Source organism: Bos indicus x Bos taurus, chromosome 1 (genome assembly GCF_003369695.1).
Source record: "Bos indicus x Bos taurus breed Angus x Brahman F1 hybrid chromosome 1, Bos_hybrid_MaternalHap_v2.0, whole genome shotgun sequence".
NCBI classification, from domain to species: Eukaryota; Metazoa; Chordata; class Mammalia; order Artiodactyla; family Bovidae; genus Bos; species Bos indicus x Bos taurus.
Window position 1 is genome coordinate 154,774,025 of NC_040076.1, and position 27,771 is coordinate 154,801,795.

Below are 27,771 nucleotides of genomic sequence, written 5' to 3' on the forward strand. Positions count from 1 at the left end.
AAATATCCTGTAGGAAGATATATGAAAGCAAATTATATGAAAACATACTCAGTTAGCCAAATGCAATTCATTACAGGAATGCAGTTTACAATCATGTTGAGATATTATGACTCACCTCTGAGGATGTTTGAAATTAAACACACTGACCATATCACATGATGACAAGAATGTGAAGCAACAGGAAACCTCGGGCACTGCTGTTGGGAATGTGAAACAGTGCACGACCTCTGAGAAACAGTTTGCCAGTTTCTTATAAAGTTAAATGAATACCTACGATGTGAGAAGTTACTCTACCCCTAGGAATTCACCCAAGAGAAATAAAATGTATCTATAAAAAAGCATGCATATAGACGCTCACAGCATCTTTATCTATGACAACCCCAAACTGGAAGGAACCCAAATATCCATCAGATGCTTAACAAACTGCACTATGGGCACAAAAGGTTATATTTTGCAATAAATGGAACGAACATGGATAAACCTGAATATATTCTTCTTTCATGCCCAGTGAAAGAAGCCAGAAAAAAAGCAAGTACATTCTCAATCATTCTATTTGTATAAAATTCTAGAACAAGATGATGCTTACTCCTTGGAAGGAAAGTTATGACCAACCTAAATAGCATATTAGGAAGCAGAGACATTACTTTGCCAACAAAGGTCTTTCTAGTCAAGGTTATAGTTTTTCCAGTGGTCATGTATGGATGTGAGAGTTGGACTATAAAGAAAGCTGAGTGCCGAAGAATTGATGCTTTTGAACCGTGGTGTTGGAGAAGACTCTTGAGAGTCCCTTGGACTGCAAGGAGATCCAACCAGTCCATCCTAAAGGAGATCAGTCCTGGGTGTTCATTGGAAGGACTGATGCTGAAGCTGAAACTCCAATACTTCGGCCACCTCATGCAAAAAGTTGACTCATCGGAAAAGACCCTGATGCTGGGAGGGATTGGGGGCAGCAGGAGGAGGGGACGACAGAGGATGAGATGGCTGGATGGCATCACCAACTCTATGGACATGAGTTTGAGTGAACTCCGGGAGTTGGTGATGGACAGGGAGGCCCGGCGTGCTGCGGTTCAAGGGGTCGCAAAGGGTTGGACATGACTGAGCGACTGCACGGAACTGAACTGGAGTGGAACATGAAAGCTGATCTAGAGGGACAGAAAAAAGTAAGTGGTTTCACGGGGACAGTGATGGGAGAGAGCAGGAAGTGTGAGCGTGAGGGGAGTTCACAGGACACAAGGAAGCCGCTGCAACGCTGGCTGTGCCGCGTTGAGTTATGGGTGTTTCTGTGTTTGTGTCCTATTTGTACTTGATACATGTGTCAAAACTTTGTCAAACTGTCCACTTTAAATAGCTCCCAGGTGGTGCCAGTGGTAAAGAACATCCCTGCCAACGCAGGAGACATTAGAGACACGAGTCGGATCCCTGGGTTGGGAAGATCCCTTGGAGAAAGGGTCTTCTCTTGCCTGGAGAATCGCATGGACATTGCAGCCTGGTGGGCTACAGTCCGTAGGGTCGCAAAGAGCCAGACACGACTGAGGCATGCACACACACGTATGGTTTATTGTGTATCAATCGCACCTCAATAAAGCTGTTAACATTTTGGTAGTTCACTCTAACAAATGTATAGGTTCTCATAACACGTATTTCTGAGGGTCAAATATACTTTTCATTTTGTGTTAATACAAATTTTGGATTAATTTTGTTGTTTATTATTTTTACCCCATGTCACTGTATTATGGACTTCCCAGGTGGCTTAATGGCAAAGAAAAATAGTAAAAATGAAAGTTGCTCAGTCATGTCTGATTCTGTGACCCCATGGATTGTAACTTGCCAGGCTCCTCTGTCCATGGAATTCTCCAGGCAAGAATACTGGAGTGGATTGCCATTCCCTTCTCCAGGGGATCTTCCTGACCCAGGGGTCAACCCAGGTCTTCCGCATTGCACGTACATTGCAGGATTCCGGTCTGAGCCACCAGGGAAGCCCTCAGTGGCAAAGAATCTGCCTGTAATGCAGGAGACACGGGTGTGATCCCTGGGTCAGGAAGATCCTTTGGAGAAGAGAAAGGCAATTCACCCTAGGATTTTTGCCTGGGAAACCCTATGGACAGAGGAGCCTGGCGGGGGACAGTCCTTGGGGTTGCCAAGAGTCAGATGTGACTTAGCAACGAAACAACACTTTAGTATATATGAAAGGCTCAGCAAATTCTTTTTGTAGTAAGATGGGGTATAAAAATACACACTAGTAAATGTAATAGTCCATATTTTAGCAGGACCAGGAGATGCTAAATGGTAACAAAGCTTCTGCACAAATATCTATTTAAAATGTGTCACCAACTGTTTGTATTCTTTTTTCATGAACTTCTTGTTCATTATCTTAGTCTGTTTTTATTTTGGTAAACAGGATTTAAAGTGCAAATATAATATATAAGATACCAAGACCATTCTAACGATGACAGAATCTACTCTATGGTTGTAGTGCATGTCTTAGGGAGTTAAAGTCTTATGTTGATATCTGTTAAATGTCAAGAAGTGAAGTAGTTTCATTGTTTCTATTACTATAGTGAAAGATTGTATGTTAATTGTATAAAATTAGATACTTTGCTTAAGTAAAAATATTTGGAATGTTTTATAATTTTTCATTTCGTTGTTGTTGTTCAGTCGCCAATTTGTGTCCGACTCTTTGCGACCCCATGACTGCAGCACACCAAGCTTCCTGCCATCACCAACTCCCGGAGCTTGCTCAAACTCATGTCCACTGAGTTGGTGATGCCATCCAACCATCTCATTCTCTGTCGTCCCCTTCTACTCCTGCCCTCAATCTCTCCCAGACTCAGGTCAGAGTCAGCTGTTAGGTGGCCAAAGTATCTGAGCTTCAGCTTCAGCATCAGGACCCAGGGTGGTCATCTGATTACGCACGCCCAGATATTCCAAGCACAGTAAACAACACGTTTTAAAAAGTTCACGTAGCATTTATAGTAGAGGAAGTGTTCTTATCCCCAGCTCAAGCATAATAGTGACATGGAAAACTGTCGTCCGTCTTGTCATTATAAGAATACAATGATTCACAGTTAAAAAAATAAAATGCACCACCAAGAAGGAGACTCAGGACACAGAGAAGAAACTGGTGGTTGCCCCGGGGGACGGACTGGGGAGGTATGGAGAGGGAGGCTGGGGTTAGCAGCTGAAAGCATGTATGTGCAACATCCATGAACAGCAAGGTCCTACGTGTAGCACAGAGAACTATACTCGATATTCTACAACCAGCTGCAATGGAAAAGAATACATATACACAAAAAGAATGCATTAATATATACATGCATAATTGAATCACTTTGCTGTACAGCAGAAATTAGCAGGATATTGTAAAGCAACTATACTTCACTAAGAAGAAATAAAGAACAATTAAGACCAGGGCACCTCAAACAGGACTGTCCGTGGGACACGGGTCTCATTTCATACTACACCCCAACACTCCTCCAAAGGCTCGGCATCAGTAATTCCTCTATTCACTTACAAGTATGTGTTTCTTAGAGTAATACCAATATGATATTGAATTTACTTGCTGACAGATGGCTGAATCACTGTAGTTAAAGCATTGCATGTAAGACTGCCAACACCAGGTAGAAAGTTCTGCTGATGCTAGATGCAGAGTTTCACCTCTATATTATACTTTTTCTTAGCTGTTCAGTAGAATAATTTATTTTCAGAATCATGCTGACACATTCTGACATTTGAGTGGTTTGATTTTATTTGATGTATTACCCTTTTTTAAAAATAGGATACATGTCAAACGTCTCTATGAACTTCGGTGTTTCTAGCATAGAATTATTAATTAGACGTAGTTCTTCATTTGAAAAATAAGTTTACTGGATTCTACCGATTGGAGTGTGAATTAATTTAATGTAGTCTGAAATAGAGAAATCACCAAATGCAGTTACATTTGTATGTTCTTTTTTCTATTTCTTAAAGCTCATGCCCCTATTTAGAGACTTTTTTTCTCCCCAGGCTAAGAAGCATGTTGCAAATATTCTACCTCACTCTGTTCTTCAGGTCCATTGTAGTAGAGCCAATTCTTTGTTTCTCTGCTTCTCACCTGTTCTGTCTATTTATTTGTGTATAAGATGTCAAAGGAAAATGAAAAGCAACACCTCCAAATACCACCTTGAAAGAGAAAAGGCCAACAAATTCTTTTCTGCACCTGAAGCTTTTAATTCTTTAATCCACCATGGAATGTTGCTTAATTACATATTTTATTATGCATAACTGAAAATTACGTACTTTAGTTTCAACAATGATATGAAAGCACTTATTGTTTATAAATAAAGAGCGGCTGGTTTGTCTCTATTTTTTTATGTTACAAATATTTGTGGAATTCTCAAAGGTTCTCTTTCTAAAATTGGCTTTTTGAAAATTCTCAGAGAGACCCAAGAAAAACTTCAAGTTTTAATACTTTCTTTGGAAACCAGAAAATTCATTACTTTGCAAAATCAAGATGATGTCACGTCATTATGGGCAAAAGCCATTGAATAGTTTGGATATTTTCATAAGTTTCATCATAATTTTAACAAGCTTCACAAAGTATTTACTGATGGAAAAATGTTACAGTGGTTGAACCAGGTGATGAACCCTTGGAGATTCATTATACTATTCTATCTTTTTGTTTGTGTGTATTTGGAAATTCCTAATCAAATGTGTGTTTAAAAAAAAACTTGGATATATGGATTTTAACCAAAGTTTTGGAGTTAATATTTCACACACTGGAATTCAATGACTTAGTGATGGACTTTTTCATAGTAGTAAAATAATTATGCTGTTTCTGGAAATGTCAAATTGCATTTAATTTTTTTCTATATTTTCTGCATTTGATAAAGCTCTTATTGAGAAGAAAAGAGAAACCTGTAGATGTAAGACTTGGGTTTGAAACCAACGTGGAGCCTCCCCTCTTGTGTGCAAGGTGGGACAGACGTGTTTGTGGCAGTGTCGTGTAAAATGAAGCCTTCCACTAATGTTGTTGCCATTATCATTTTAAGCATATTTGAGGGCAAAGCTGGGAAGGAGCCTTACAAGGTAGGAAGTCTTTGTATGAGACCTGGTAGAACAAATCTTTGAAAATTAAAATCGGAAACAAAGTTGGAGTAGGTGAAGCCTGTCCCCTCATTAAGATGCTGCGGGGTAGATTTGCACACTGGACAAATGTGCATATTGCAACCCGGGGCCACAGACTCAGTGAGTCATTGCACACACTTACAGTATTTGAGCTTTCTCAACATTCTCACTTAGCACGTACTGTTGGTTCTTCTATGACTGGAGAAACTCATAGAGCAGCCCATGGATAGCCTTTCTTTGGTGGAGAGGGGTGTAAGGGCATGAATCAGAGGTTGTCACTGTCATGAAAACTTGTTTGAACACCATACAAAGCAAATATTCAATAACAGTAAAAGAAAATGCAACAAAGAATAAAGAAATAATGTGCAACATTTAATGCAGTGCAAAATACTTTAGAGTTTCTCTGTGGTTACTCTGCAAGGCAACAAAAACAATGGGCTGCTCTCTTTTTCCTCATCAACCACCTCATCCGCGGGTATCAGAGAACAGGGCCCAGTCATGTGCTTTTGATCACAATAGGGATATTAGTTGAAACAGCTGACACAGGAAGGTGACTTAATGCACAACCTTGACATAGAGCAAGGAATCAAAATGGAATTCTTGTAGAATTGATAAAATGGAATTTTTGTAGAATTATTTTGATACATTAATTTGGAGATACATATGATCCACCTAAGGAGCGTAAAGCAAGGGAGGTTTAAAAATGTTCACCTTTTAAACCTGAATTCCAAACGATTTTTATTTGACATGTGGAATTGTTAAACAGGTAATAGTATTCTGGTCATATACATTTCTTAAATAAGTGTTCTCTGTATTTGATCAAAATGTGCATGGTAACAGACTGTAGTTTAGCCTTTGTTCAAAGACGTGCAAGTCTTTAGTATTTACACTAAATGGACCGCCTCAGAAGAGTGAATACATTCCCTTAAAAACAAAACAGAAAAAAAAAAATCTTTAAGGTGAACTATAGTATCTTTATCTCATGTTTTAGATAGGATTAATATTCTTGAACCTCCATTGGTTTCCACACTCTCATGCAAATTTCTGGCTTGCTTTAACACAGCAGTCCAATTTCTGTTGGCTATATGACAGGGCATACACATATTAATTGCTCTTTTTGAAAATATCACCAAGCAGTTCAGAATACCTTATTTACTGGTAATATCGTGAAAATCAAGGACCTTAATACCAGCCAAAGATAACAGTGTGGGATAGGGCAGAACTGAATGATGAAATGTATGAGATTGTCGTTTTCACTCCATCTTGAACCATTTGAAAATGTTTTCTACTTAAGCTATGTATTTTAGATAAGCACAGTTAGATATAGATTTCACTAATGAAGAAATAAACACTTTTCTTTTTTTAGCTCAGAATTCCTTAGGACTAAATGTTAATTGATATGCATTTTATATATAATATGTACAGGCTTTGTAACCAAGGGTCACACAACTAGGGCACATGTTAGCTACCTCGGTTTTCAAAGGTTATGTGTCAACTCTGCATATTATGTGCCAAGGAGATACTATCGTTATTTTTTGCATAATGTGCAAGTATTATAATGGCCACAGAGTGTAATACAAATTAGTGGCAAAGTGCTGAGGGAAGGAGTCCATGACAGATTCAGACGCACAAGGTTGAATATTACCCGTAAACTACCCGACTCTGCTGAGGCCTTAGCAGCAGGGAGCGCTACGTCATGCCCAGCTTTTAAAAGCTTCTGAAATAGTTGGACACAAGGAAGCTTGTTCGAGGAGTTCTACCATAGCCTCTGGCAACACCGGGACTGGTAGGAGGGATAAATGACACCCGGGAAGCAACGTGGAAGGTTCCTCAAACCTCTTGCAAAATGTACCATCTTCCCGAAGAACAATTTTGCTCACTCCATCATGACCAACATTGTTTATTGATATGTGCTTTTTTTGGTTTAAAATATATTAGCAAGATGATGCTGCATGAGTTAAAAACAGTCTGAGAATTTTATTGTCATGTTGATTTCTTATACACACTCTTCAATTTACTGAAAATGTATTTTCAAAGAAGTTAGGAGGTTAGTGGGAAAGAAAAAAAATCTTATTTGCAACCCAAATTCCCCTTAAAAAGGTATTACATCTTTGACTTCTTATATTAGGTGTTGTTCTTATGTTAAGAAAAAACAAAAAACAAAAACAACACTACCCTCTGCTCTAGCTTTTCCCTTTAAAGTCAGAGAAGATAGGTTGTTTTTCATTAAATTTCATAGCATATTTAATTACCCTATTTATTATTTTTAATACATGAAATCTGGTTTCTATTTGAACTCAAAATTATTTTGCTAAAATGATTTTCTGACCCCTAGTAATAAGTTAGAATGTTTAAAGGTGTTTTCTCATTTAATACAAAGAAGTGGTAACTTTTTCAACATAATTTTAAGTTTACAGCAAACCAGCTGCCTCTGAAGTAGTTCAGCTATGCGTCAAAAGTAGATAGTAACTCTGAAAACTGAATTGGGAGTTTTCTATTATCCCATTTTAGTTTCTTAAGTTCGGCATCGGGGGAGTCCAGTTGCCCTCGGAGGAGTTCATCAGGGTGCAGGGAAAAGAGGCAGGAAGAGAGTGGGTGATTTCAGAACCAAAGGAACCCAAACACCCCCTAACAGGTACGTATGAAATCTTAAAAAAGCAGCAAAATATAAAGTGAATGCGAACAAAAATAACCAAAAACTGCAACACTGGCCCTATCCTTTACATGAACATTAGCGCACCCCACTTCATATCCTGGCGTTTACTGAGTTCTACGTTGCAAGAATTTTGAAGTGCATGTTTAAATTCCAGGTTGGTGAATTCTTAACTTCTTCATGGAGTTCTTATAGTTATGACATACACAACCAAATGAGCTCAGTTATTAACTTGTATTCCATTTACAACTTAAGAAAAAATACAGTGCTTACTAAGGAGTTCTTGTACAGAAGGTCCATTTCCCCGACTTATGTTACTTTTAATGGCCTTTAAAAATGTATATACACCAGCTTTAAAAAAAGTGTTGCCATGATGAGTGTATTGTGAAGTAAATGCAGGTCAATCTATTCTAAGTGCGTATCTGCTAGAGACTAAATTATGTCTTTGTTGGTGAGTCTTGACCATCCTCCTAATCAAGTAAAACATCAATCAAAAACAGGTTATCATCTTCACTGTTTAACTTAAAAAATGAGCATATGTTCGAGATTTAAATTTACAGTGTTTCAAGTGACTTTTAAATTGCTCTTTTTCAGATCTGTAAAATGTCAAGAAAGTTTTAACATGCATCTTACTGAGAGGGCCATCTTGGACTCTGTGTGTGACTTCACATAAGCAGACAAACCCTACCATGTCATACCATACAAACAATTTTAATCGTGTAGTTACAGTCAATAACCACTCCTAATCAGAACATTTCTGCATAAAGAAAATTGTGATACACTTATAAAAACAGCCAGCTGTAACAAAATAGCTGGTGTTTTCATAGCCATAAACTCATAAAAAAGAAATAACACCTTTATACAGAAATTTTATACAGATGTAGCTTTAAAATTGATTGTAAACCAAAGGAAGACACGTTGCAAACATCAATTATTTTCACATTAATTGCATAATTTTCTAAGGTGATCTATTAGTTTTATTAACCTAAGCTTATTTGCATGATAGTAAAAATTGCATACAACAATAAGAGTGAAGCTTATAGTATGAATTGCTTGGATAACATAGAGCACTTTTTATAGGCAACTGTGTAAAGCACATTTTATCTATTTAAAACTTTTAAGACACTTTGTTTTACTGCCCATCAAAATACATTTATAAATAGAAAAGAACCAGTATGGTAACAAGAGAAGCAATATTACATTTAACGGAAACTTCCAAAAATTAATTACAACATGATGCTGCAGGATCTACAAATAAATAATGAGGACTAAATTGTGTTTCACATTTTCTTTTCATTTTTTAAAAAATCTTGTAACAATGAGAATGAAAAAAATTACAGTGAACTTTTATTTCCAAAATAAAAACAAATTTGAATTACGGCAGTGCCATATAATACAAGGCATTTGTTGGCATATGTCATCTTTAAACTGCATTCCACAGTCTACAGTTCTTTTGCAACATACAATAGAGTAACAAACTCTTTCTTTTTTAAAACAAGGGGCGAGTTTCCAAAGATAAGTGTGAAGTGTTACAGAAATAAAGGAAGGAAATGATAATCACAGAAGTTATAATGCTTGTTTTGAGGCTCCAGAATAATAATAAAATAAAATAAAAAAAACCCACTGGTTATCATGCTTACGGGTACACACACCTGGGTGTGTTCCGTGAACACAAATTTTCCATTTTTAATACCAAACAATCCGATGCTTCACCTGGGGCTGCCAAGCAGTTCGTAAAAGAGAGGAAAACGTTTAGTGCAGTCAGTATCAGCCTTTCTCGACGTTCCCGTTTGTGCAAGTTTCTGACGATTCCCCGGCCGAATGGCGGAGCGCGAGGCTCGCAGGGCGAGCCCGGGGCGGACCCCCGGCCCGGGGAGCGCTGATGGGGGCCCGCAGCTCAGTCCCTGGCGTCGGCGCTCGCGTCCGTGCTGCCGTCGGCCGCCGGCTCATCCTCGAGCTTCACCGCGAAGAGCGGGCTAGCGCCCGCGCCAGGAGCACCCTCGTCCGGGTCCTGCAGCAGCTCGTCGTCCTTGTAGTCGGCCACGTCCACCTCCAGGCCCGCGTGGTCCTTCAGCCGGCCGTGGTGCTTGAGGTGGTAGCGCTGGTTCTGGAAGAACTTGATGACGGTGTGTTGCGGCAGGTCCAGCTGCGCCGACAGTGTCTGGATGGCCTCCTCGTCCGGGTGCAGCCCCACGTCTTGCATGAAGCTCTGCAGGATGCCCAGCGCCTCCACCGAGATCTTGGTCCGCGGCCGCGCCTTCGGCCGGCTCTCATCCTCCGCCTCAGCCGGCGCCGCTGCGGGCGGCTGCCGCGCGGGGAGCCGGGGCCCCGCCGGGGGCGGCGGCGCCTGTGCCGGCGCGGGGGGCGGCGCGGGCTGCGGCTGCGGGGGTGCCTGCGGCGGCTGCAGGGAGACAGCGGCACAAGGTCAGCGGTGCCGCAAGTGCCCGGCCCCACGTGCGCCTGGCCGCTGCACATGCCCAGCCCCGCACGTGCCTGGGCCCTCGCGTGCGTGGTCAGTGCCCAACACCTGGGTACTGCGCATGCGGCCTCACATGCGGCGCACAAGGGCCGGGAAGGAGCGAGCACATGACCTACCGGGTTCGGAATGTGGGGAACGGATGCTGCACAGAAACGCTGGCCAGCTGAACGGCCCACGGCATCGGGAAGAAGGTCAGAACGATCGCTAGGAAGGGAGGACCGGGGAGGGCCTGGGTGGCTCCAGGGCTTCCTCGTCAGAGGTCAGGCTGGCTCACTTACACGGCTGAAATTCAGCACTCTGAAAGTGTGAGCCACGTTCACCAGGAGGATATGCCTCCGAGGCGACGACAGCACATTGTGATGTCGGTAATTAATAAAGATTTAAAATGAAGACGGAGAAGTTAAGTGCGCCAAAGGCAGTTTAGGAAGGTGAGCTATGGACACTGGGAAGGAAATGTGTTTCGTCCCATTGCAGCAGATGGCTAAAACGTGGCCCTGGCTTCCAAGGTCTTATGTTCCAAATAAAATGGGGAAGCCAGTGCTCTTCTGCAGCAAAGTGAAAGTCGCTCAGTCATGTCCAGCTCTTTGCGACCCCATGGACTATACAGTCCGTGGATTTCTCCAGGCCAGAATACTGGGGTGGGCAGCCTTTCCCTTCTCCAGGGGATAGTCCCTACGAAAGGATCGAACCCAGGTCTCGTGCATTGTAGGCGGACTCTTTACCAGCTGAGCTCTGAGGGAAGCCATTAGCTCTCGTGAATCCAAAGAATTTCTCAGATTCTCACGTTTGTGAATTTCCTACCAGACAGTTTCAGCCTAACAGACACACATTTCTTACCGAATTGCACTGGGCTGACACGGCAAGATTTTTTCTTTACCGAAAAATAAAGGTTTCATTCACCCCACAACAGCTAGCAAATTGTTCTGTCTATACTAAGCTCAGATGTAATCAGGATTTAAATTTAGTGTATATAGACACTTTTTCATAATAAGTATCTGTGCTGTAATTTTCCATACACAATTATACGTAACAAATGTGACACACGCACACACACACATACATACACACACACACATACACACTCCAGCTCCAGGATTCTTATCAACAAAGGAAATCACCCTAAGGAAGCCTAAAATATCAGAACGTTTACACTGTGCCCTAAGCATTTCCTTAATCCCCCTAAGAAGCAATTTTATTAAAAACAATTTACATTTTCAAACAAGTACTATTTTTTTTTACTTATCTTTTTTTGTTTTTGCTAAACAGTACATTTTTCAGGCTTTCATGATTATTTTAGTGCTTGATATCCTAAGGGATTTTCTTTCTCAATTTATCTTTAATATATACTCAAGGATTCTTTTTCTTAGGGGATGGATAACCCTATTTTTGTTGTGTGTGTGAGTATCACCACCCCCCTCCCACCCCGTCCCGCCCCCCCGCCCCCCCCCCCCCCCCCCCGCCCCCGCCCAGCAGTACCAAGAAATAATATGCAGGTGATTCAACAAAGAGAGTGTAGAATTTTAAGACTTGGAAAAGCAATAGCATCTTCCCTTAAAGGGGAAAACGAAAAGCATCCCTTTGGATGTAACAGAAATAATTAGAACAGCTCAAGTTCAGCTTCAACACGCTTCCTAAGCAATCGAGGTCAACAACCAGCTAGGCCCAGACCTTCCCCATCTAAATGAACTGGGGGTGAATTTAGTGGATCCACTCAGTGGATGAATAGACAGGCCCCAGGTCTTGGAAGGGAGTAATTTAGGTGAGTCTGAGGCTGACCCTGCGGAAGCAGTGTATTTGGCCAACACCACTGTTAGCATGGCCTTTCCAAGGCTGAGCATCCTGACCAGGGAGCGGGTCTTGGCACCAACCTTCTGTGTGCCCCCTCTGACTGGCTAACTTGTGCCTGCTCACCTGTGGAGCAGCACCAGCCACGGGGCCGAACGCCTCTAGACTCTGCTTGCCCAAAGGCGGTGGGAGAGGGGCTCTAAGGGAAAAACAGACAGACGTGACTCACCCCTAACCTGTGCTCCCTGAGCCGGCGGGGACAGAGCTAGAGTGAAGGCAGGGCTGGGGAGTTGGAAGCCAGATGCCAATTTGGTTTCCCTCCACTCCTCTCTCTGGGACAGAATCCAAGGCATACAATTGCGATCCTACAAACTTCCTCTGCAGAAACAGCACTCATAACTTTCCTCGGGGACAGGATCGGTGTTCATTAAAAAATAGGTGGCGTGTCTAAAAATTCAAATTTTGCGGCAATGCGGAAGACCTGGGTTCTATTCCTGGGTTGGGAAGATCCCCTGGAGAAGGGATGGGCTACCCACTCCAGTATTCTTGGGCTTCCTTGTAGCTCAGGTGGTAAAGAATCCACCTGCAATGCAGGAGACCTGGGTTTGATCCCTGGGTTGGGAAGATCCCCTGGAGAAGGGAAAGGCTACCCACTCCAGTATTCCAGCCTGGAGAATTCCATGGACTGTATAGTCTATGGGGTCGCAGAGAGTTGGACACGACTGAGCGACTTTCACTTTCAATATAACAAAACAGATTCTTAAGCTCTCACGTAGTTCTAACGAAGACTGGCTTGCCATAGAAGTGTGGAAGGGGGTTCCTGCCGCCTTGGAGGCGGGGGGCGGAGAGGAACACAGCACACATGTTGGAAAACCCAGGTCCTCTTTTTGCCCCCCGGCCGAGATGGCAGGGTATTGTTATCTCTTGCTCAGAAGCCTATGTTCAGACTGGCGGCAAGAAGAGAAATGCCCCCTTCCCTGCTAAGTTTAAGCGTCTGTTTACCCCGAGCTCTACTGCAGCGGCCGAAGTACACGAACCTGAATCTGCTCGGCGGGCACGTGGATGATGTGCGGCGGCCGGTCGCCATGGTGATGCACCGCGTTGCTCTCCTGTTCGTAGATGGCGTCGCGTTCCGGCTGTGGGAGGCTGAGGAACCTTCGGATCATGGAGAGGTTCTCCCACAGGGTCCTGTTTTCTGGAGAAGGGTCTTCTTTCCAGCGTAACAGCTCGCACAGCCACCCCTTAGAGACAAGGGCGTTAGCAGGTCAGTTCAGGTCCAAGAGGGGGCGGGGTGGGGAGCTGACCGTTCCCATTAGGAAGTAAAAAGGAAGGACCCTGTGCAGTTAACTTTTTCCCAGCTCAGAACACTCCAGTCTGCTTTAAAAAAATTTTTGTAACCTGTTAAAAGACAATAGGTGTGGTTGTCGAAGAGGGGGCAGAATCTGTTTTTTAATACACAATTCATATTTGCATCTTAAAGGAGGGCTCTATTTTCCATTCTCCAAAGGCAAGACCCGTTTACCTTGGACTCTGCAGAATGTGCCCAAGGAGAAAGGAAGGCTGTGCGCTTCTCGTCCGATGAGTGGCCATCTGAGGTTCTGAGGACAGTGTTTACGAAGGGCTGGGACAGCTTTTAGGAATAATTTTCCTAAAAGGATTCCCTACGTTTATGATGTTTGCATTAAAAAGGCAGCTCTGTGAATATCTGTGTGTGTGTCAATGTATGTGTGTTTGTATAGAAAAGGGAGAGAAAGGATGTGTGCAGTTGTGTGAGCATGAATGTTGTCCAAGGTAAGGCTTTATGTTAGAATGAGCATTAGAAGAATTCTCCAGTACACAACTTTCCAGAAAGAGACCTCAGAGCCCTGCCTGCTGCTATGGACACACATGGTCCATCAGGGAAGCACTGTGAGAGGATCCCTGAGCTGAGGGGGACGATGTCCACTGAGCCCCAGGACCTGGGCCTCTCTGCTGCCCTCCAAGGCCCACTTTCTGACCCTGACATGCTCAATCCTGAACTGAATGGGCGGACGTGGGGTAGTGGGGCCTATGTACACATAAGTAATACTATATATAAAACAGACTGACTAATGCAGACCTACTGTAGAGCACCAGAGACCCTACTTGATGCTCTGTGGTGACCTAAATGGGAGTAAGTTCAGTCGCTCAGTCCTATCCAACTCTTTGTGACCACATAGACCGCAGCACGCCAGCCCTCCTTGTCCATCACCTACTCCCGGAGTTTACTCAAACTCACGTCTATCGAGTCGGTGATGCCATCCAACCATCTCATCCTCTGGCATCCCCTTCTCCTCCTGCCCTCAAGCTTTCCCAGCATCAGGGTCTTTTCCAGTGAGTGAGCTCTTCGCATCAGGTGGCCAAAGTATTGGCGTTTCAGCTTCAACATCAGTCCTTCAATGAACACCCAGGACTGATCTCCTTTAGGATGGACTGGTTGGATCTCCTTGCAGTCCAAGGGACTCTCAAGAGTCTTCTCCAACACCACAGTTCAAAAGCATCAATTCTTTTGCACTCAGCTAGATCTTTATAGTCCAACTCTCACATCCATACATGATCACTGGAAAAACCATAGCCTTAACTAGATGGACCTTTATTGACAAAGTAATGTCTCTGCTTTTTAATATGCTGTCTAGGTATCCGGTCTCATCACTTCATGGCAAATAGATGGGGAAACAGTGGAAACAGTGGCTGACTTTATTTTTTGGGGCTCCAAATCACTGCAGATGGTGATGGCAGCCATGAAATTAGAAGACGTTTACTCCTTGGAAGGAAAGTTATGACCAACCTAGACAGCATATTAGAAAGACCTAAATGGGAAGGAAATCCAAAAAAAAGGCGGGGGTGGGGGTGGGGGTGTACATGTATGCATAGAGCTGATTCACTGTGCTGTGCAGTAGAAACTAACACAACATCGTAAAGCAACTATGCTCCAATAAAAATTAAAAGAAAAAAGCGAGTTTTCCAACAAGAGTGGACAGTCTCCTGTTCTCTAACCATCATCTCAGTCCTTCTTCACTGAGCAGCAGGGCGGGGAGGCGGAGGGAAGGGGTCCCGCCCGGGGAGGGGGTGCCGCCCACAGCCGCTCCAGGCTGTCAGCTCATAACCGCGCTCTAGAGAAATGTCTGCACGCCAGCTCCCCGGGGGACGCCCGGCTGCTGCTCTGCTTCCTCCTGGTCCCTCTCCCGAGGCGGCGGTGGCCGGCTGGCCCGCCCTCCTGCCCACCGGACCACGCCCTCTACCCTCGGCTCTCCAGAGGTGCCCCTCCCCGGCCTGCCCGCCGCGGGGCCGCGTCAATACAGGCTTTTCCTGAGGTTCTTCCTGGACTTGCCTCCGCTTTCCTATCGTCCCGAACTCCTGCCGGGTCCCTCACCAGATCAGGGGCCTCGGATTCCTTACCTTAGCCTCTGCTTTAGGGAAACTGACCTAAAACAACGGGGTTCCTTGGAAACTAGCTGGATGGGAATGCCAAGAAGACAGGTTAGTATTTGATTTTTAGAATTGGCCAAGGGGCCTTTTTACATGAGTTAGGATGAGATCAGAGCATGGCATGACTTTCTTTTCCAACGTGAACCACTAGAGAAATTCTCCTCTCACTGTAATAAACAGTGGGAATAAGCAAGGTCTACTTTCCCCAAAGTGGCCTGAGAGGTTTTAAAAGAATAGATGGGGACTGACACACGAGCTTCCCAAGACCCACCACCACCCAGCCAAGGGTGACAGCTGCTAAACCCCATGAGATCTGCTAACCCTAACTGCAGCTAAGAGGCCTTTGCTTCTCCATGCCACACATCATTTAAACATGTATGCACCTAGGGAAACGCATGCAACTGCGTACTCAGTTGATGCCACCGAGCGCATAATTCCACGTTAACAGAACAGGCAGTAAACTGAAGGTTTACCAGAAAGAACATTAGCTCAATAAAAAATAACCATGATGACGGTGTCACTGAACATGCTTCTCTTCTAACCATGGCAGTTCTCTGCTGCTTTCCAGAATCAGAACATAGGTCACATTTTGCTCTTACCTATGAACGCAACATTAACTACAATTTGAGTAACTGAAATATTTGAGACCCACTTGCATAGGGTGCCCTGGAGACGTTTGTTTAGCTCCTACTGACAAATATTTGCTATCTGGATTGAGCCATGAAAAGATTTTATACTTTTCTACATCAAAGTTATCGCTTTATTCTTCACTTCTATATTTTGATGCAAGACAGGTTTTAGATCCATCTGCCTGAAGGCCTGACTATTAACTTTGGGTAAGATTACACCCCTGCCCTCTCCTCGTCTCTTTAGCTGTGGCAACTGACAGGCCCCAGTGCCTAAACAGAGAAAACCACTACAATTTTATTTACCTTAAGAGATGCTAGAAGGTTCATCAAGAACATATTCTCTTTTTCTTTACTTAGCTAGGATTATACTCTTGTAATAAGTTTACATTGAGCGTCTAAGTCTTTTTTGTTTTTTGTTTTTTCTTTTTTGAAATAAAAGCTTGTAACCAAAACCTGCTAAAAGTTAAATTAAGAACCATTAATGTAAGAAAATCTTCTTGAAGAAAGCTGAAGTACTCCAATGATTTTTTGAATCCTTTTAGAAACTTTTTAAAGTAATGCAGAGATCAGTTAGCACTTGGATATATGTGGGGGGAAAAAAAAACATGTGGATCACAGATGTTCTTTGGAGAAGAAAATCATTAGTTCTTTTAAAATGGCTAATAATGATAGCTAATTCCCAAACAATCACAGTCATACTGGTTTCACAAATATTTCAGAAAAAGAGCCTTGACTCATTCAGCAAATATTTTGCTCATATTGTCACTTCTGTGTCTCTATACTTATGAGACAGATTCTTATTTTTATTAATTGCCCATGACTAACATAACATTTCCAGTAGTTTGCTATTAACCTCTGCCCTTAAATAATACTTCCAATTCCTTATCTAAAAATAATGTGATGAATTATAAATCTGAAGCATGTCTCCGCTAGCCTTTCAAGAGACACGATGATTTTAAGAGACTGAAATCAGATGCTGCTTAGAAAAATATTTAACGGTGCAGCTGGGAACTGTTAGTTCGACAAGGGTATTCCAAAAACACAAAGATGGGGGAGGGGCGGTGTGCGCTTCTCTTGATGTGTGTCGCTCTCAGCAAGTAAGGCAAAACAGATATCCTGACAGGCTAGTTCTCGGTTAGCAGAGAAATCAGCTGGCTCACTCCCAATTTACACGGCAAAAAGAAGATTAATTTACTACGATTCCACTTAAATACCTCGGAATATTCTGACTCCCTCAATCCTATCGATCAAGATGATGACAGTAATCTGGTCTACGTTTTGCAGGAAGCACCAACGCTTTCTAATTCCCCAGTACCTGTTCCGAGGTCACTTTTCCATAAACGATACTGTTTGAGCACATAAACTTGGGAAGACAATACATGTCAGAATATAGGTAATATGTGGCGAATAAAAATAATGATTTCCCTAAGTACTCCACTGGTTCTTTTAAAATGATACATGTATAGATTTACTGGGTGGAGGAGAGACGGTGAATAAAACGCAAGCACTTTGCTGCAAAATGTGAACATAATTAAGTTTTAAGCCAGGTCTCCGGGACTTGAAATACTGTAAAAGGGGTAGGGAACTGCTGTGACAATTAACTTAGATCACAACTGTTCTGAACAGTAGAAAAGACAGGAGACTAACAGCCTGAAAATAATGAGACCAATCTATTCTCAGAAAACTAAAATGGCAAAGGAACAACCTAAACTTTAAATGTAGTAAATTTGCCAAGCAACATGACACCGCATACAAAGAGGGCAAAATATAAACAGTAGCCACATGTAAATAAATGAGGCAAACTTTCAGGATGTTCCTACTTTTCAAACTGACAAAGTTTAATTTGACACCTTCTGTTCTAAACCCTTTGTTTCTATTCAAAATCACGCCGTGAGCTGTTGCTATCAATCACAGCACTCCCCCTTTTACTTAAAAAAACTGGCATGGACCCTGAACAAGCTGCAAATGCCATGCAGATGAATTCTGAGATAATATGTTCAGACCTGTTACATACAACACAAATCCTGTAAAGTTATGTATTGTAAACCTACATTTATTGAGAACTAAAAGTATTAAATCCATCTGCCACAAAGGAAATACTGTTATGTACTTTATAGGAACCAAGAACCATCTGTAAATGTCTTGCCACCGTAAGCAAGAAGATGGTACTGAAGATGCTAAACCTCAGACAGCATGAAATCAGGAAGTCTTTGGACTGGTTTTGGTTTAGGGAATCTATGAAAGACATGGAAGATTTGGGGAGGGTAAGGGGGGCAAAAAAAAAAAAAAGGAAAAGAGAAAATGCGGAACGACTGCCAACCCACTACTGAAAAAAAGCAAAACAAATTCAATGACAACACAATGGCAATTTATCATGGTCCATGAAACACATGACTGTATGCTCATTTTAAAGGAAAAATTAGCAGTTCTGAACTCAATATTCTAATGATGTGCTTTACCGACAGAATCTTGTTGTACCACACTGAAATAAAAATCCTGGCACCTTCATCTCTCAGCTGCTAATTTCCACCCAAACTCAATCTCTGATTTCCATTCCACTCTTTTTAGAACAGTTAATTCAAGTCGATTCCCTTCTACCGTTTTAATGGGTAAGGAGTACGCAATGATTTTTCACCGATTCAGGAAAGCAACCTCCTTTCACAAATGAATTTATTGTACCTAGGGAGCCTCACATACATGAAAAGAGACCCCTGGCAAGGCCGAGTCTGTGATAGTCAGGAGCATGGAACACAACTAGTTTTCCAGGGGGAAAGAGACTTTCATGTCCTCTAAGGAAAAAAAGTCACTTAATACAGGATATGTATATACTGTTGCCATGTACATATACATTTTAAACTTAAGAGCTATAAAAAGAGAAAGAAAATGACAAATAATTCTCACTGCAACTAAGAAGGAAAAATACATTAAAAAAAAAAAACAGAATGGTAATTTGTGTTCTAAAAAGGAAAACATTTTATAGTCTGTATTTATTCCCTACCCCTCACCCTCATCTTTTATGTGTTATTTGCAGAAGTATTTTGTTCCAATCTCTGGGGTGTATAGTATAATAATATATGATATTAAAAGAAATCAATCTAAATAGGGAGGTATTTGATACAAACATTTTAGTGGAAAGCATGAATTACATTTTAGCAACTAGTAGGAACAGGATTAAGTACATAATCCATTAAATAGTACTTCTCACACAAAAAAATTTCAGTATTGTAGACTAAACTACACCAGGCATTTTGAATGAGTACATTTTCAACAGCAACTAACTACAGAGCTAGCAATTTATCATTCAGCAAATAATTTTCTACTTTAAAAAGAATCTGTAAGTGTTACTTATGCTAATGAAGACAGTTTTTAATCTGCCCACAAACATGCTAATAGAGGGCAATTTTTTTTTTTTTATTTACAAAGCTGTCTGCGCTGGAGGGTAATTTCATATCAATGTTCTGTAAGGGGTGGGGGGTGAGTTCTAATTGTCAGAGCTACTGAATCTTTTACCCTATAAAGGCTTAAAGGTATCACAAAAGATGCAAGGTGACTAATGACGTTTTAAACGACTCCCTGAATGTTCGAGAAGGGACATTTTTACACTTTTTAGGTTTTATACACACCTCCTCAAATACAGTGTTGAAACATACTACTTCTTCCACCCCTAACACAGAGAAACACAGGTCTGATGGGGGTACACTCCCACTTGTAGGTGTGAAGCCTGCATCCTTCCTTCACACACCAACGTCTAACTTTTTTTTTTTTTTTGAGAACAATCATAACACTTTGAACAGTGAGAAACAAAAGAGCAGCAAAGCAACACTGAAAGCGTTCTCAATGATTCACTAGGTTAAAAGGGTGAAACGATACTTTAAATACATCAAATCTCATCGTCTGGGCCATTTTTTGGTAGCAAAGTGGTATTGATCTTTCCAAACGCTGAAAACTAACTATTTTCCAGAAGGTCGTTATTTGATTAAAGGCATTAAAGTTGAGGGCAAAGAAGCGGTGCACTGCTTCCTCCCCATTCAAATCATCACGTAATTTAATAAAAACCATCCCATCATGTCCTGTAATAAAAACGCTTATCTTAAGATATTATTCTTTACCTAACGTATTAACCTTTAAATGTTATGAAGTTCTTGAGGAGAAAAACCTTTGCTAAAGCAGATTATTCTATAACATAATGAGAGGCCTCCACCATTAACATTAATAAAGATACATGTTCTCTATGGAATTAGCAGGAAATACATGAATCTTCTTCCCCAGCTTACTAACATCTACTTTGTGTAAAGTAAGAATTTCAGCAGGCGCTACAAGTAACTTTTTCCTGCTAACTTAACATGGGCCTGAATCAAGAAAACATGGGAAAGAAATCTGAGCAGAGACGGAGCAGTAAATGCATTTTCCATTCTACAAGTAGCATTCTACATCCACTGTATCCAAAGAGGGGTTTTAAAAAGAAACATACTTAAATGGAATATATGCATACGTGTGAGCTCAGTCGTGTCTGACTCTTTGTGACCCCATGGACTGTAGCCTGTCAGGCTCCTCTGTCCACGGAATTTTCCAGGTAGGAATACTGGAGTGGGCTGCCATTTCCTTCTCCAGAAGATCATCCCACCCAGGGATTGGACTGGTGTCTCTTGTGTCTCCTGCACTGGCAGGCAGATTCTTTACTACAGTACCACTTGGAAAGCATATGTGTATATCCCCAAATACATTTATCTTCAGGGTGTGGTTTCTGATGCTTGTACTTTTGCTGAAAAAAAAAAAAAATCACACTGGTTTTTAAAATTAATATTATTCTGAACTACTAAACTGTTACTGTTTTAAACTCTCTCCAGATTCCACAGTTTATTTAAGGGACTCAGTATCTTAGCCAAAATCTGTGGGTTTCCATACTGAATTAATAATAGGTCATAAACAACCATCCATGAATTTCTCACTTGAGTAGATTTTTGCCACTCTGTCTTCAAGAGGTTAGATAAAGCTAGCAGAATTTCTGGAGGTTTGGCATTAACAAAAAGAAATGTTTCTACAGTTTAGGGGAAGCTCACATTAATATTTAGTCAATTTAGAAGGAATATTCTGAATCACTGGTAAGTGATTTTTATCAATTTTGCTTAAAATTTAATTAAGCAAAAAAAAAAGAAAGAAAATTACTTTTTCTCTGTGGTTTGACTGTTTACTTCCTTTTTACATTCTCAAAGGCATTGACTTGAGGGAGCATATAAATATGTGTTCTTTTCTTTTCCTATATATTGTTTGGTTCATAACAAGAGTATCAGATAGTTTGGGCAGAGTAGATAAAAACATAAAATGGTTCTCACTTAAAAAGACTGTCAGGAAAGTTTTAAAGAATATTTTCAGGAAGAATTTGAGGAGAAAAATTAATGAAGATAAAAGTATGAAATTATAGACAACATATTAAATTACCTGACAAGAAGATAATCTCTTAATTTGACTGAAACAGAATTTCTGAATAAAGCCTTCATCTTATTATTTTTTTTAATAGATCTGGAAGATAACTAATTTAAAGACTAATTTTTTCAAAGACTTCAAACTTGCTTTCAGGATGGTGTCTTCAAAGTTTAAACATAAATCTGGCTTACATGTCTGATACTTGATACAGATTCTAAAAAAGAGTGTGTTTTTCTCTCTCAATCTCAATGCATTTTAAAATATTACGTAAGTTTCAGTCATAAGGTTTGGCTCTTGCTTTACATTTATACCCTCTGCCTTAAAAATCTTCCTTAAGGGAAGGGTGGGGGGGGTAGATTAGGAGTTTGGGATTAACGGATACAACCTGCTATATATAAAATGGGTTAGCAACAAGGACCTACTGTACAGGCCTAGGAATATGACTCAGTATCTTGTAATAACCCATAATAGAAAAGAATCTGAAAATATATATATATATCTATATAACTGAATCACTTTGTTTTATACTTGAAACTAATTCAAAGTTGTGAATTAACTAAAACTTCAATAATAATCCAAGAAAATAAAAAATAAAATACCACATCCGTTTAAAAAAAAAAAAAACACTTAAACTTAAGTCTTTATTCTCTCCTCCTTCTTGATATCAAGTGCCATTAAAAGACAGGAAACGCGGTATCTCCAAGGCTCCCCAAGGTTCCCGCTGTAACACTGGTTTCATCTTGGTCTCTGTTTCTACTGTAAAGACTGTTCCTTTCCATTCTGCCCACCACTGACCTGTCGGCAACTTTTCCTTGAATGATGCTCTTACGCACCAAAGAATCGTTTTAAGTACATCCCAAGGATGGTTATCTTAAATTCAGAACAAAACAGCCTTTAAGTAATCATCCCCTGTCCTCTCTTAGGGGAAAGCGTATACCCGTGACGACTAGAGCTTTAGGAAAGGAGAGAAGGAGCGTTACGACAGACAGCTGTAACTCCTACAAAAAGCAAATACAATGTCTGGCTTGGCCTGTGGAACTTCCTGATAGGTAAATACACAGGTGTAACTAAGCTTTCTTGAATCCCCTTAGTCCACTTTGAGATGCCCTTGGAAAAGGGAGACCAGGATGAAATCACTGCTCTGGTCTTTGCTTTCAAACCACCCAACATTATCCTATTGCTCAAAATGACCTTGAAAGCTTCCCAAGAGGGAGAAAAAGGTTACCCTCCCTAGAGCTTCACGGGAGGGTCCTTCAGTCATGCTCGGGCTCACTCAGTCGTGCCCGACTCTGTGCGACCCCGTGGACTGTAGCCCGCCAGGCTCCTCTGTCCACGGGATTCTCCAGGCGAGAACACTGGGGCGGGTTGCCATTTCCTGCTGCGGGGTGTCTTTCTGACCCGGGGATCCAACCCGCGTCTCCGGCATTAGGTGGCGGATTCTCGGCCACTGAGCTGCCTGCAAACCCAATCACACTCGGGTCCTAATTCATCGGAGCATTGATCAGCTGTCATTTCCCCACATCCTACGCCCATTCCCCACACTGTTTTCTCAAATAGAGGAGCCCTCTCCTTTGTTTTTTCTTCCCATGTAAATACTAACTCTCCTTCCAGTTACGCTCCATCACTTCAGCATACCAGTTAAGAATTACATCCAGGGCAGGCACTTATGTATGAGAACTTGAGCAAATCCCCTGAGTCCCCGATTCTCCTCAACAAAGTGCAGATAATAATGGCATTCATCTCACAAGACCGCGGCTGCTACAAATGGAACAGGGTTCTGTTCAGCCCAGTGCCTGGCCTATGATAACCACAGAGGGTCTGATGACTTCACCCAAAGCATCTGCCTTACGTGGCTCACAGGATAGTAGGGAAAAGGCGGAATTCAAACATAGCTACTAGAGCAAAGCAGTATATAGTGAAGGTCAGTGACGGGCAGACATCATGTGGGAACCAAGAGGAGAGATGGGCTGGAATGCTCAAGGACGTCTTCGCTGATGAAGAGTCATGGCGGCTTGGCTTTGAAGAATGGGCAATATTCAGTTGGAAGAATAAAGAAAAAAAAAAGAATTAGCAATAAGCTTGGGAAAATAGGTGGATAGTCGCTGTGGAATTCACCAAGCTTCCCATTCTTTCACCATCGTTCTCTGCCACACTTGCTTCAGGATGCTACTTAATCACTGTGACTTCATCTCCTCTATGTAATGTACCCCTAAGGTCAATTTGTTAAGAAATCCTATGTCTTTATTTTAACACTTATTCTAATAGTGATTGGTCAAGTGCCTTGTGTTCATTAGACCTGAATTTACTCCTCTGTAAAATGGGGGTAATGTTACCACCGCTCCTAGGGTTTTAAGAATTGTTGAGAAAATTCACACTAGGGGCTTGGTGCACAGTAACAGTATGATGAATGATTATTTTTATCCTTGTCATCATCACAAATATAATCCAAAGGAATGCGGGTATCTGGGGAGTTAATGAAAATAATTCAGTTACCACATCCCAACCTGAACCCAGTATCTTTCCCCCACAACACAGCTCCTTCTGTAGAGTTTAACTGTTAATGGCACCACCACTCACCCAGTCACCCGGGTGAAAGGTTGCTATTTGAAGCATAAATTGGTATAATCTTTCCAAAGCACAACGGGAAATGATGAGTGTAGAATGAGTAGCAATTACCTTTAAAACACAAATGCTTTTTTTGATCCAATAATTTCTACTTCTGAGAATTAACCCTAAGGAAATAATAAAGATGTATACAAATATTGAACTATAATAATGTTCACATTAGCATTGTTTGTAACAGCAAAAGTTGAATGCAACTTAAATATACCTCAATAGGGAATTAATTAAAAGGTGAGTTTAGAGCATGAATGAATGAAAGGCATGTATGTGCACACATGTGTATGTATGTATATGCATAAACATACACATATGTGTACACAAAGAGCACAAATCAGGCTATTTCTAGTTAATTGGGATTTGGGTATTTTTTTATGGTCTTTCCTCCTTTATGATTTCTTTAAAATGTGTTTTTCTATACTGGCTAGTACTATTTTTCAATTTTAAAAAACCATGGTAAACAGCTTCAATTGAAAAAATCTGACTTTTCTTGTTTGTTTTCTCCATAAACAATCATAAATTCCCATCAATTCTACTCCTCAATGTCTTTTGAATTTGCGTCTTCTTTTCCATTCCTGCTCTCTGGCCCCGACCCTCAGCGTTTCTCCCACAAACTGAGGCTGGCAGACTTCTTTACTCCAACCCACCCCCATCTCTGCTGAGTTACATCTGTCATAAACACAGGTCAACACGGACAGCCCCATGAAGGGCACGCTTTTCACCTGCCTTCACCCAAGAGGCTCACACTTGAGTGAGTGAGTGTAAAAATACAGAAGATTCCCTGCAACACTGAAGTGGCAGTGAGTTGGGGGAATCAGAGGTAAATAGAAAAATAACACAGTCCAAGCCATTTAGTTCGTGGCAAAAAACTGTATACACCACTACAGTTCCTGAGGGCACTGTGCACGATAGCAGAATCCAGCAACTTACACTCACAATAATGCTGCCTTTCGAAGAAGCAACATCGGAAGTGAGCTCAGCCTAGTAGGGTTAGGAGGCAGAGCGGCCCCGTAACAGGCTTCTGGGGCTCCTCTGGTGGCCCAGTGGTTACGGCTCCACGTGTCCCATGCAGGGGACACGGGCTTAATCCCTGGTCGGGGACTAACATCCAACATACCGCATGGCATGGCCAAAGATAAATAAATAAAGATAAAACGATGCGTTAAAAAAAGAAGGCTTCTATCAAAGGCATATACATTTGACTATTTACAGCACAAGTTTCCTGGGAAACTTATCTTTTTCCAAATCCCTCAACCCCAATAAATGTGTGCTCTTATACCATAATATTATGAAGCAAATCTCTTATGTTGCATTAAGGCACTATTAAAAACTTTCAATATTTATTTTTTTCTTCAAAATTACAATGATCATGAAAAAATGTTGTGGAATATCTGTATATGCCATATGCAAAAAAAAAAAAACCTATAAAAATATGAACCTGTAACATGAGTAATTTTTAGGTGATGGTTAACTCAATACACTAGTTGTCAGCTTACAAAAATAATCTATCATCAGGTTAATTTAAACAAATATTTTTGCCATTCCATTTTTCATTGATTTATATAAAACTTTTCAACACTGCAGATATCTCCTCAAATGGGCTATACCTCTCATTACTCATATTGAGGGGCTGCGAATTAAAAATTTAAATCTTCCCTCTATGATATTCTACGAGAGATAACAAAAGAATGTTTAAAACCAGGGGAAGGCAATTCGGGATTGTAAAAGTTATGGGGCTCATATCTTAGAGGAACCATCAAGCGGGCAGGGTCATTACAAGCTCCCAAGCTGCTTATGATTTTGCTGATAAAGTAACACCCATTTTGCGGCCAAAAACCACACTGCTTTATCCATTATGCAAAGCAACTCATCAGAAGTCAGCTTAAATGAGGAACTCGAATTGGGGGATTAAAAAAAAAAGGCTTAAAAGAAAGAAAGGGTGACTATTTCTAGAAGCACCATGGAGTCGCAGTGATAACGGCCAGGTCAGAATGTACCAGTGAAAGCGGACACGGAGGCCCCTCCCCACCGCCGACCCTGCACCGTGCCCGGGAGGGCACGTCCAGAGGGGCAGGCAGAGCCGGGCCCCACCCTGGCCTCCTGGGCAAAAGGTCTCCCCGCCTTCCTCCCACCGGGACCGCCTTAGGAGTACGCCAGCTTTTGTGCGGGCAAAACCGCGGCTGGATGAATTTACTCCTGAATCATTCTGCCCTTCCACAGATAACCACAGAGTGCCATCTATGTGCCCTCTACCGTGAGGCTGAGACGTGGGACAGACAGAAGAGGGACCAATGCTCCCAGCACTTGCTGGCCAGTGAGGAAGATCAGCTTAAAGTTCAGACTTAAGCTGACAGCCAAGGTATAGTTTACCTGGCAAAAAGTTTCCAGCCTGAGGGCAAAGGCACTGTCCCAAGTGCTGGGCATCAGAATTCTGGAGAACAGTGTGGAGGGTTGTGTTGTTGTTTGAAATGTCACTGCAGTCATCGTCACCCGTGCTTACGTACTCTGGAGTGCAGGGTACTTGAAAAATAAGCATCTGCAAAAGTAATAAATAAATCTTTCCCAGGTAAATTTAAGAACTCTTCAGCTGATGTTTTAAAAAATTAGACTTTTTTTTTTTTTCTTCTAACACACAACTGATCTAAACATTGGCCTCCCCTCTTTTGTGTGATGGCCCTTCTGGTAGTCTGGTAAAGTGCACTGTTTTCAGGACAATGTTTTTATGGGCCAGAAATAAAATACGTAAAATTACCCAAAAAAAAAAAAAAAAAATTGCACTGAAATACAGTCATCAAAATTGTATGTTATAGTAATATAACACTGTGTGATTCTTTATTAACATATAAATAACAAGATCTAAGACCTACCATAATTTTAGAGTGATGAGCAAAAACAGTATTTTGAGATTATCTACAATAAAAATGTGACATGAAAATATTTATGATTTTTATTGGTGACAAATCCTTAGGTGTTCCTAACAATACTGTCACCCGTTGCCTATACTGATAATTAAGTGCCAAACCTCAATAAGACATCAGTGAAATAAAGCTTTTTTTACTCTAAGTTCATGCGTGGACCCTTGGGGGAAGATGAGACACAGGTTAAGAATTCCTGAAGAGGGTGCCCCCCACCAACATCTGTGTGTCCGTATACATATGTAGATACGCACCTAAATATATATGTTTCAAACATTATTCCAGAACTATCTCATACAAGCTCCTAGTAGATTAGAAAACGGTGGCATTTAGGAATTCTTGGAACAGATCTCCTTATCATGTTGCTTTTTTGTTTTTGCCGCTCAGGCACCACACCTCTTAGAGACGGGTGGAAGGGAACAGTTAATCACTAGTCAATCGTTCCCATATCGTGTTCCGAGGAGCCCCGGGATTCCACCAGGGGTGTTTCAGCAGTGCCCTGGGTGTGTGAGTGTGTGGGGTGCGCGCGCGTGCATGCATGTGTGTGTGGGACCCCACCCCCACTCAATCCCCAAGTCACTGGAGGGAAGACTTTTATCAGATCCATCTATTTCAGGTCTGGAGGAGAATGCCCTCATCAAGTGATAGTTTAAGAGCCTGAACTTTCCTAACTGACAGTTAACACCAGCACACGAGTGCACCCCGCTGTGTTTTCAC

The 27,771-nt window shown here is 41.6% G+C and overlaps 1 protein-coding gene across 3 annotated transcripts in view; it reads right to left on the bottom strand.

Annotated features, from left to right (window-relative positions):
- Positions 1-5,824: 5,824 nt before the first annotated feature.
- SATB1 (SATB homeobox 1) overlaps positions 5,825-27,771 on the bottom strand; it is a 96,299-nt gene continuing 74,352 nt past the window's right edge. For 2 of the 3 annotated variants that reach the window (XM_027549672.1, XM_027549678.1), the window contains exons 10-11: positions 13,058-13,261; positions 5,825-10,157 (exon numbers count right to left, since the gene is read on the bottom strand). In XM_027549672.1, the coding sequence (XP_027405473.1) occupies positions 9,654-10,157; positions 13,058-13,261 (708 nt within the window). In that variant the 3' untranslated portion in view covers positions 5,825-9,653. The remainder of the gene's footprint in view (positions 10,158-13,057; positions 13,262-27,771) is intronic. The other variant, XM_027549687.1, reaches the window with a different exon arrangement.